Raw genomic sequence first — 11,643 nt, 5'->3', positions numbered from 1 at the left:
TGCACTCCCTAGCAACATGGATACGTTGTTTCTTTTGAGGAAGTGGAATTAATTGTGCATTACTATTTCTGCATTATATTGTTACAATCACATTGTTCCCTGTTGTTTGTTTTGTTTTGAAGACTTGTCTGACCCTGTATGTACGTGCTAAGCTGGCTGGGTCATTAACTACAGAACACCACAGATAACAGATATTTACTACAGCATACACCCCAACCGCACGGTTTGACAAAATGTTCTTTGTATGGCATACGCTACTGGGTCTCTCTCTTTCTCTCTCTCTCTCTCTCTCTCTCTCTCCACAACAGGGGCAGTTATGTCATCACGTAAGGGAGAGGAGAGAGATATACACATGGAGGCGTAAGTGTACGATATGCTCCTAGACAAGGAACATTATCCAGACCTTTAATTAGAGATACAGGTCTGTTAGAGCTCCCTTTTGTTTCCTGAGGTGGAAAGGGGGGGGGGGGGTGAGTCTCTCCATATACCAGCATGAGAAAGACCAACTTAAAATGGAGTTACAGATAGATTGATCCCTCTAAAACAAAAGAACTGTTCTCGGGAGAATTTCCAAACGCAGGCTAAAACTTGTGGTGCTTGATGTGCTGGGACTACAAGATCCCTTTCTGCCTAGCTAGATGGCAGAAGGAACGTAGAGTAGATAATTTTGTAAACTGTGTCCAATAGAAACTGGGAATTGGGCCAGTTTTTGTAATCATGTTCCTGCGACAGTTGAACAGCCATCCATCCAGCACCCAGATGCCATGAAAGGTGGCCTTCTGGAGCTGAAGAAGCTCTTCCCGGGCCTGAACCGACCCATGCGTGCTTGGCATCACACCTGGAGTAAGATAGCATACTGTGCATCTTTCCCATAAAAAGCATTTAAAAGTGCTATCAGTTATCACAATAGAGAAATCTGTAGGGTGGCCTTCTGGACTTTCAAGAGAACAAATAAAAACCATGTTAGGATGGTGGAGGACAATCCTCAAACATCTACAGTTTCTTTCTTTTTGTACCAAAGTTATTAAACGTGGAATGAGGGTGCGAAGTAAAGAGCACCATTTATAAATAGAGGGTACAAGATATGATCCGTATGGATTTAGATCTTCCCCCGCGCAGGTCTCTCTCCAGAACGCATCTGACAGCTGGGCTGGCATGATGCGCAACCCAGCACATCTTGTGAATATTAATTTTATGGGGCACCTGTTTTACTTGATCCAATAAACGTTGAGGTCTATGTATCAAGGAGAAATTAGATAACGGATGGAAAATATGCATTGGTTCACTTCATTAGTTAGGATTTTGCCATGCTTAGGATCAGATCATAACCCTCTTATCTTCAAATTCCCTTGTGCATAGATTGGTAAATCATGTCTCCCCCCCCCCCCCCCCGCCCCCCTTTGTCCATTCGGGAACTATACTAGTCATTTGCCACTAATGACAGAGAAGTTCCAAAAAAGTCTCTCCATCAACTAGGTATATGCAATTCTCACATTAAGGCAGGTTTCTTCTTATTGAAGTCCATAAGTCTGGTTATCACTAAGCACTCACGTTAAACCAGACGTGTGTATGCATGTGTTTGCAAGGAAGAAATGGGGTATCAAACTTGCAAAACTTCACAACTAATGCATTACAAAAGACAAACAGAAATTTCACATGGACCAGAAGAATGTACACATTGGCAAGTACATCCCCTCCCTCACAAAAACATGTTTGAAATTAGATCTTATAATGTGAATTCATAAAGAACCCAGGTGATTACCAATACCCAAAACCGTCTGCCAAAAACCCATGCCATACAACCTATCATACTCGAACCACCTGAGAGTCCCAGTGGTAAAAAATGGAACAGTGCCAAAGCACTCTTTTGTACAATCAAAAGAATAATTCAATCACTTCAGGCCCCCAAGGAAATCCATTATCAGGGGCATATGAAGCCTGTGACTGCTCCTTGATTTATTTAACAGCTCAAAAATTTGCCTTCTTGTACGACTGTAGGCCACATGCCCCTTTTACCTTTGGTTTTGGAAGATGGACTGATAAGTTTTACTATTCACCACTTGAGAGTATACGGCAAAAGAGTCCCTCCTCTCATCATCCCCTGGATGTGGATATCTATTATCTGGGAGCAGGTCTTCCTGAAACTGACAGAAGATTCAATCAGCAAAGCCAAATGTGGCATGCACCTCACAAAAGTTTATGTCAAAGAATATGAAATCAAAACTACTTCCAAACATAAGATTAAGCCAAGAAAGCACATGCACACAGTGGCGGTTGCACACAAGGGTCCCGGAATTTTAAACCCTTCCCTATTGACCATCAACATCCTCAGTGTATTTTAACATCCAGTGGACTCATTGTCACTTCCATTACAGAGCCAAAAATATTAACAATAATAATAGATCCTTTCCAAGAAGATTAATTGGCATTTTACAAGATAGGTGACAATTATATGACCAATAGAACCCTGCTATGATGTGCTTCAGAGGCTTGCAAGTGTAAGCAGGTAAGTAGCTTTTACGTAGAACTTCATTCAGCCATTGGGTTTTAGTGAAACAAAAATACCTTTCGCTGTGGTGGTACTGTTCTCCAGTGCTTTTTTGGAGTTCATTTTTTCCAAATGAGGAGTAATCAGGGCATCCAATTTGACCAACCAGAGTGCGATAGCAGATGTTGTTTGTGGCATAGTTGGAAAGAATACGATGACCTCATCCAGAGCCGTATTAGAACCAAGCCCAAAACAACATTTGTTCAACCAGTCTTCATTGATAGCACCAACAAAATCAGTGAGAACCTACAAGACGTTTAAAATTAATACAATGAATATGCATCACCTTTGAAGTACTCATATGTTTTTCAGAACAGTCGCAAAAAAGAAATGATCAAACAACAGAGCAAAACCTACTCGTAACCCCACAAGGGAATGAAAAGACGAAGCAAGAAATTTTGGAGGAAGGAGGGAACCTGCAAAAATTCAGGCATAGAGGAGGTACGTCTGAGCCGCTTGACCCAGAGTTTTTGTGCAGACCGTTTCCAACCACACACAAAGGCGTCTTCAGGCATAACTGCCTGCAAACAATGTCAGAGAAAGATGGAAATGAATTATGTCAACACTCAACAGTCATTGAGTTCAAGACATTACACCATGAAATTCAATTATGAACCTTCCCCCCCTAACTCAAAGTGAAAGGAGTTTTTTCAGAGTCATAAATGCCCACCTCAATTGCATGAATAGCAGCTTTGAGTGACTGCAACTGTGATGACAGAACTTTATGCTTCGGAAACTTATCAGTGTCTTGTTCTCTACATGTAGCAACATGGATGGTATACCTTTCTTCTAGATCAAAATCTAACTCAAATGTAGTATGACATATCTTACAATGCCTTTCATCTCTCCAGTACAGGTCATGGCAACTATAACATCGAGCAAGTGAATCAAGAAAAGATCTTTTGCCCTGTTTTACAGCATTAAGATTTGAGTAGAAAGAATCCCATATCCATGCATCAAATGCTTGAAGGCGGTTCCACTTTTCTTTTTGCTCCTCTCCCTTCTTCCCAAGTTCCATAACTAAGGCAGCCGATGAAGCTGGAGAATGGTTTGCAGTCTCAGGAAGACAAAGATTGTGATCTATATAGGAGACGGGTGAAGAACCTTCAAGGCTAACAATGTCTATCTCCGAAAGATCAGACTGTGTGGATTGCCTGGTTTCATTACCAGATTCCCCTTTATTGGTCATTGCTTGGCATAGAAAGGCTTCCCGCTTCTCCAAAGAAGCGATGAGCTGCGCTTCCCGTGTGCCCCTACCATCCAAAACTGACAGCAGAGAATATAAACCCTGCAGTTGGATCCAATCAGCACATGCAAACACAGTTCACAAGCCATTTAAAGATTTATTTGCATCACAAACAATAAGCTACTTTGAACCATGAGAGTAATTCTGAACAAATTCCCTAAAAATATGTCATTACCTCTTTGGTATCGATAACCTCCCAGTGACCATCTTCAGATGACTCGAAATAAACTCTCCTATGGCCTGGATCTTTAGCATCACAAGGGCCCAAGAAAAGCCAATACCTGTTGTACCTACGATCAGACCCTAAATAAACAGATTGTAATGGATGCACAACAGAGCCCAATTCTTCTGTTGCTTCTGCATATTTTGTCTGAGAACCATTCACTCCCAAAAAATCATTCTCCTTTCCAATAGCCCTTGAGATCGGTGCAGATGAATCAACTGGAAAAAACTCTGGTGATACACTGGTTCCCTTCATACGATGCAATGGTCCAAAGTGACCCCTCACCGACATTAACAAGTTCTGCTGCTTTGCTGATGATCTCTTTATTTTTGCTCCAGAACCATGATGCCAAATCTCAGGAATACTTTTTCTAACAGATTTTACAGGACCCTATGCAGAAAAGAGTGGCAAAACCAATATAATCATACAACCTCTTAATGGTTAAAAAAAAATCCCACATACTGAACCTGACATATCTAAGAAATGATTATTTACCAATGCAAATATGCAGAGCACCAATCTTGTCCTCCATTATGTTTTTCATTTAAGAGGTGTCAAATATTAAGCAAACCATCATAATAATTAACCAATTGATTGGAGGACCAGAAAGTCCTGAAATTTAGAAACATCTCTTACTAGTACTTTTGCCTCTTTTTTTTTTTTTTGGAGGGGGGCGGGGGTGGGAGGGGGATGAAAGGTGAGTATACTTTGAATTGTTGTTTGTTAAAAAAATAGTAATTTGTACACTAAGTATGCTGTAGATATAGGGAAAAGTATCTTCCAGCCAGCAAAAAGATTACTCAACAAGAAAATGGGAGGTAGGCTGGATAGAGAATGCTGGAGGTTTATGCACTCTTTGCTCATACACAGTTATGATGATTTGAAGTGGGAGGAAGAGGATCAAAGGCTATAGATGGCAAGAAATATGCTTCACATTCCCTTTCAATTAGGTTCTGTTTAGAGTTTACAGTAGAATATCAAGTCTTATTGGCTGAGATAATGAAGACCCCCAAGAAAATAAAACCAGAAACTTTCGCCTGGGTGGTGATTCTAGATAGAAACTTACAACTGAAGAATCTACCATTCTAGCGTTAGCAGTAAGCAGGAAAAAATGTTATCTATGCAATGTAGAGAAGGAAACAGAAAGACATATATTTCTTAACGTAAGATCACAGTGGATGCGTGGACCTTGTATGGGATCCTTGGAAGATATGTGACATGGCCAAGAAATACAAATAGTCCCATGTTGTGTTTTGCAGTTGCTCATTTTAAGAAAGAGAATAGGCCATAAAGTATATTGGTGTAGGTCATTCTGACACATACTTTCTGAGAACTAAAGCAGTGCTACTGATTTCATACAGTTCATAGCTCACTACAGAAAGACAGGAAATAAATAGGAACTCAAGATTGCACCTGGGAATAAAAAGAAGCTTTCAAAATATAAACTGCACAAAAACTAGTCGAAAATACCTCCATTCTTATACTGGATCCAGAACTCATAAGATCAACCAAAGCCACCAAGGCATTTAGCTTCTCTTCAATGCTTAGATCTGAATATTCCCCATCCATCAAGCCTAAAACCCAAACTTCTCCTGAATGGCTCTCATCAATTTCAGTGTACACAGTCAATATATTGCTTTTCCTTTTACGACATCCCTTATACTTGACTAAACTTAGATTTTCTGCTGCTGAGTCCGACTCAGATTCATCAGAATCATCCGCACTGCTATTTGAGGTGCTTTCTCCCGAGTCATCAACACTTCCAGAATCCTCAGTATTTGGTTGAAAATCTCCTTCCTTTTTGATAAGAGGATTAACACGAAGACGATATGCAGAAGTTGAGATCTTCTCGAATAAAGTAATGTCACTTGAAAGGGTTGAACATATTAGACGTTCCAGTTCATCAGTTGTGCTAGCAAGATTTAGTTCAGAAATCTTCACACAAAATACGTAAGATAAATATTAGTGACCAATCTATCTACTTCCATTCTTGTACTTATAGAAAATGGACTTCATTCTCTAAGGAACTTACCCGTAAAGCTTTAGCCAACTCAGAAACTTTCAAACCATTATTTCTTTGCTTAGATAAAATACTGAACAACTCACCCTTCAAAGTACAAGGACGAAGGCCATATTTATCCATAGGACTCCCTTCCTACAAAATCGTAAAAGGAATATAAAAGAGAAGGGAACCGGAAGCATATTTCAAATAGACAAAGCCACACCATGGACGTGTTAAATATTCCTTTTAAGGACTCGAAACTCATTTTCACAGAGTTACAAAACCATCAAGGTTCACATACACAAACAACAGGTTTAACAGGTATGCCTGCGCACACAGTTGGACATAATACAAACTAATGCACATTCATCTGATTCAAAATTGAAATGAAGGACAGAAAAGGCTGTGCAATAAGATGAGACAATAAAAGTGTGAAGTGAGTTTTAACCCGGGCTTGCCAAAAAGTATAACTAAAAATATAGAAGCCATGAAGAACTGCAAGTATAAAAGGTCAAAACTCAGAACCAAGAACCACTTGGAAACAAGCTTCCAACAGAACATATTAACAACTCAAAACTAAAAAGTTCAAATTAAACAACCAACAAAACATAATTATTATACCAGAGACGTTAATGTATCAAGTTTATGCTGCGTCAGACACCTTGGACTGACACCAACTCACTTGTCCATGTTGTTACATGGAAATAGAGAAAGCTTTCCCAAGGAAAAAGTAGTCCCAGTACTAGTTTCTGAGGTTTGGACAAAACATCGATACCCTTAACTTTTCTTTCGTCTTTTGTGTATCTTGTTTTGTAGCACCCAGGAAAGACACAGGACATTCCTCTATATGTATAAGATTTTGGGTTTACGAAGTGTTAAAATAAGAACCATAGGGGTGTTTTGGGTAATTCCCCCTGGTATGAGGGTAGTCATGTAATTTTTTCTTCTTTTATTTTAAATAGATGGGCTTGAGTGTTCATTAACACATCCAAGCATTGAGCTCCAATTCTTCTCCTGTTAACATGGTATCAGAGCAGGTTTGAGTTCTACACAAAACCAATCTCCATATTTCCTTCCCCTTCTCCTTCTCTCTTCTTCCTTCGATCTCTTTTTCTTCTATTCTTTTGCTTCTCTCCATTGTTACGGAGCAGCACTAATGAGGTGATCCATGGATCTAGTTGCTGCCCCCCAATACCTCATTCATTAATGCCATAATTTTTTCCCAGTTCGATAGAAGCCGTGCCTCTTCTACCCACGATTTTTGAAGAATTCAATTTTGAGGACTGATTTCTTCCCTATTATTGTGGATCAATTCTCCCTTCTTAGAGATCAAGACCAGCAGAGATTTCATGGACAAGCTTCTATCTTCATCAACAAAAATTGCAGCCTACTCCCTCCATCAATATCAACAACTTTCAGGGTTTTTTCAAAACCCTGAATATCGATCTAGGGTTTCTGGTTGCCTGTTGCTGCTGATTTTTAGAGTGTCTTCCCACCATCCAAGGAGAACTCAATCTACTTATTGGCCCTTTCTGCATCAGCTTTGTTTATTTTTTCACATTAGCACCTACTTGTGATTTGGGTTTTTTCAAAACCCTGCCAACTGTCGATCTCATTATTGGCTCACCTTATTGGGCTGTTTTTGGGAGGTTACTTTGGTCTATCAGAGAGGACAACTTGATTCTAGTTTGGGGCCCTTCTGCTTGCTGGTTTATGAAATATGCCTCCATCTCCATCTGAATCGATTTCTTCTATCATCATGACTGGTTCTGATATTTCTACTGCAAACTCTGGTTCTGATGGACAAGGTCGTAATGAGTACATTCCTTTTGCTGCTAATTCTATAAAATTGGATGGATCCAATTATTTGATGTGGTCCAGGTCAACATACCTTGCTCTTGCTGGCAGAGGTCCTTACGGAACATATTACTGCAACTACTGAGAGGCCGATTACACTTGGTTCTGCCCAAGATCGATGGATCTCCAATGATTCCTTGGTTATGTCTTATTTACTTGGTTCTATGCAACCTGATCTTGCCAGTGGATATCTGATCTTGGAAACTGCTTCTCAAATATGGTCTGCCGCAAAAGAAACCTATGGGCAACTAGGGAATGATGCCCAAGTGTATGAACTCCGAAAAAAAGTTCATGACACTACCCAGAAGGACCTCTCCATCTCCAAGTACTATGCTGCCCTCCGTAGTTTATGGCAACAGTGAGATCATTACTCTGATTATCAGCCCATCTCTGCAACCAACATTGCTGCCTATTGGAAGCATGTGGATAAAATCAGAGTTTATGATTTTTTTGCCGGGTTGAATGTTGAATATGACCATATTAGAGTTCAAGTTGGTGTGGAAGGGGTTGACTCTGTCCAGTTGGTTAGGGAGGTGTCGATGCGAGGCGAATTGTCGGGTATACTATTAGGAATCAGATCACTGTTTCCTACCTTGGAGCAATCCCATGCCCTAGTTCATTCTGAAGAAAATCGTCGGGCTGCTAAGCATACTCCCACCACTGACCGATCAGCATTACAGACTGCTACCACTGCTGCTTCCATATCTGATGGGCCGCATCCTACTACCGATTCTTCTAAAGGGCCTGTGAAATGTGAACATTGTCACAAGCCATATCAGAGCAAAGCCACTTGTTGGAAGCTTCATTGTAAACCTGCTGATTTTGAGGCCAAGCGCACTGCTCATGGAAAGTCCAAGAACAAAGCCAATCATATTGAGACTGTTACCACAGCTCCCACTACTGCCACTAGTCTCTCCCAGGAGAAACTACAGGCATTCCGTCCTATGTTACAGGCTTATGATGCATCTACTACACTGACTCCTGCCAATCCTTCCACCATTTCAGGTTCCAAATTTTCCCTTTCAAGTATTTTGTTTGCTGGTCATTGTGCATCGGTAGTCTTCAGTCCTTGGATAATAGACTCCAGTGCCACTGATCATATAACTGAATCCTCCAGCCTCTTTCACCGATATTCTCCCACTTCTGGGAAAGACAAAGTATGTGTGGCTAATGGTTCCCTCTTCTCTGTTTTTGGAAAGGGATCTATGAATTGCTCTCCTTTCCTCACATTATCTTCATTTTGTATATACCTAATTTCACTACTAATCTTCTTTCCATTAGTAGTCTGGGATCTATCAGTTGCTCTCCTTTCCTCACTTTATCTTCTTTTTGTATATACCTAATTTCACTACTAATCTTCTTTCCATTAGTAGTCTTACTCACGATCTGAATTGTAAAGTGACTTTTTTTCCTTCCCACTATGTTTTTCAGGATCTGATAACGGGGGCGACGATTGGATGTGGTAAAGTGCATGGTGGATTGTATCTGCTTGACAATGGTTGTCCTTCTTCACCCTCACTACCATCTCAAATTCATCAGAACTCATTGGTCTCCTCTGAATTACAACAATGGCATTATCGATGAGATCCCCCCCCCCTTTAGGAACCTTATCTCATTTATTTCCACCATTAGTAAAACAATGTAATAAGGATGATTTTTTTTGTGAGGCGTGTGTTCTGGCCAAACAGACACGTTCAACTCATTCCGCTTCAAATAAAAAAAGTCCTCTTTTTCATATGATTCATACTGATGTGTGGGGTCCTAGTTGCAAAACCTCTCTTTCTGGCCATCGTTGGTTTGTTTCTTTTATTGATTGTCACTCTAGAAATACATGGGCATATCTATTACACACTAAAAGTGAAGTTTTTTTCCTGTTTTCAGTACTTTCATAAAATGGTTCAGACCTAGTTCCAGGCTACCCTAAAAATTTTGCAAAGTGACAATGGCAAGGAATATATGGAAGGTCAGTTCCAAAAGTACCCTGATCATGGGATTGCCCACCAAACCAGTCGTGTCAATACCCCCAATATTGGGTAGATGTTTTCTTAGCATGTGCCTCCCTAATATTGGGTAGATGCTGTCTCAGCATGTGCCTCCCCAATATTGGGTAGATGTTGTTCTCACTGCTGCCTACCTCATCAATCGGATGCGCACTAGGGTCCTAACATCTAGTACCCCAGCTGAGGTGTTGCTTGGCTCCTCCTCCTTTGTGGTTCCCCCTAAAGTTTTGGATGTGTTTGTTATGCTCGGGATACTCGGTCCCTGGTAAGCTTGAGCCCTGTGGATTGCGTTGCATTTTTTTGAATTACTCTCCCATCCAGAAGGGTTCCAAGTGTTAATATCCACCCACCGACATACACTGATAAGTATGGATGTTATTTTTCACGAAGCCCTTTCCTTTTATTCATCCACACCTCTTCAAGGGGAGAGTTCCAGTGAAGATGTGTTAACTCTTGATCCCCTCTGGAGGCCCCTGTGTATACCCAGCCTGAATCCACTACTCTTGTTCCTCCCTTACCTTCTACCGCAGAGGATCCTATACAGGGAGAGGCTTTGGATACTGGTGATGATGAAGTTCCTGTTCAGGGGGAGCTCACTCCAGTCCAGAAAACCATTGGTGAATTTGAGAGGAGAATTAATGACTCTAACCTCAAAACCTATCAGAGAGGATGTTCCAGAAGTAAGCAATTTCAATCCACTGTAGCACTAGTACCCATCCAGTTGCCGACTCTGGATCCAAAACCTACTTCCACTTCGGGTAAGACCCCTTCTCCTGAGTTGCCTATTACTCTTCGCAAAGGCGATAGGACTTGTACTTAGCATCCTATATTTCATGTTGTCTCTTATAATTCCCTTTCTCCATCCTTTCGTGCATTTGTTTCTTCTCTTTCTTCTATTCGTATTCCCTAAAATTGGTAGGAAGCTTTTATAAATGGAAAGTGGAAGGCAGCAATGATTGAAGAAATGAGAGCCTTGCAAAAAAATGATAGATGGGATATTGTGGTTCTTCCTCCAGGGAAAAGACTAGTTGGATGTAAATGGGTGTTTGTGGTCAAACAGAAGGTGGATGGCATTAAGGATAGATATAAGGCACGGCTTGTGGCCAAGGAGTTTACTCAGACATATGGAATTGACTATCAGGAGACCTTTGCATCTGTTGCAAAACTAAACACTGTAAGAGTATTATTATCATGTGCAGTAAATCCGGGATGGGATCTGCAACAGTTGGATGTGAAGAATGCCTTCCTCTATGGAGAGCTTGAGGAGGAGGTATATATGGATATTCCACCTGGTTTCTCATGTGACAAAACCAATGGCAAGGTTTGTATATTGAAGCGTGCTTTATATGGACTGAAGCAGTCACCTCGTGCTTGGTTTGGTAGGTTTCACAAGGCTATGGTTTCTGTAGGATATAAGTAGAGTAATGTTGACCATACTTTGTTTATAAAAAGGAGTGATGATAAAAGTAACCATTCTCATAGTCTATGTTGATGATATTGTGGTAACCGGGAATGATGGTGATGAGATCAACAAATTGAAGACTTTCCTTGGCCGTGAATTTGAAATAAAGGATCTGGGAAAGCTAAGGTACTTTCTAGGGATAAAATTTGTTCGATCTTCAAAGGGCGTTTTTCTCAAAGGAAGTGTAATACCCTAAAAGTGTTCATAAATACTTAATTATCTATGCCCAGGGGTGTTTTCGTAATTTCACACATCAGGGGAAAATACATAAATTAATAATTAATAGGGGGAGAATCCTAAATCGA

General features: G+C 40.5%; 1 protein-coding gene across 4 annotated transcripts in view; it reads right to left on the bottom strand.

Moving 5' to 3' along the window:
• Positions 1-1,686: 1,686 nt before the first annotated feature.
• Positions 1,687-11,643, bottom strand: part of LOC122655645 (homeobox-DDT domain protein RLT3) — a 64,071-nt gene continuing 54,114 nt past the window's right edge. For 3 of the 4 annotated variants that reach the window (XM_043849903.1, XM_043849899.1, XM_043849901.1), the window contains exons 12-18: positions 6,050-6,172; positions 5,488-5,952; positions 3,970-4,407; positions 3,219-3,836; positions 2,965-3,069; positions 2,566-2,794; positions 1,687-2,144 (exon numbers count right to left, since the gene is read on the bottom strand). In XM_043849903.1, coding sequence (XP_043705838.1) covers positions 2,119-2,144; positions 2,566-2,794; positions 2,965-3,069; positions 3,219-3,836; positions 3,970-4,407; positions 5,488-5,952; positions 6,050-6,172 — 2,004 coding nt within the window. In that variant the 3' untranslated portion in view covers positions 1,687-2,118. The remainder of the gene's footprint in view (positions 2,145-2,565; positions 2,795-2,964; positions 3,070-3,218; positions 3,837-3,969; positions 4,408-5,487; positions 5,953-6,049; positions 6,173-11,643) is intronic. The other variant, XM_043849900.1, reaches the window with a different exon arrangement.

This window comes from Telopea speciosissima, chromosome 3 (genome assembly GCF_018873765.1).
Source record: "Telopea speciosissima isolate NSW1024214 ecotype Mountain lineage chromosome 3, Tspe_v1, whole genome shotgun sequence".
NCBI classification, from domain to species: domain Eukaryota; kingdom Viridiplantae; phylum Streptophyta; class Magnoliopsida; order Proteales; family Proteaceae; genus Telopea; species Telopea speciosissima.
Note: the sequence above shows the minus strand (reverse complement) of the source record. Positions and strands in the feature narration are given on the sequence as shown.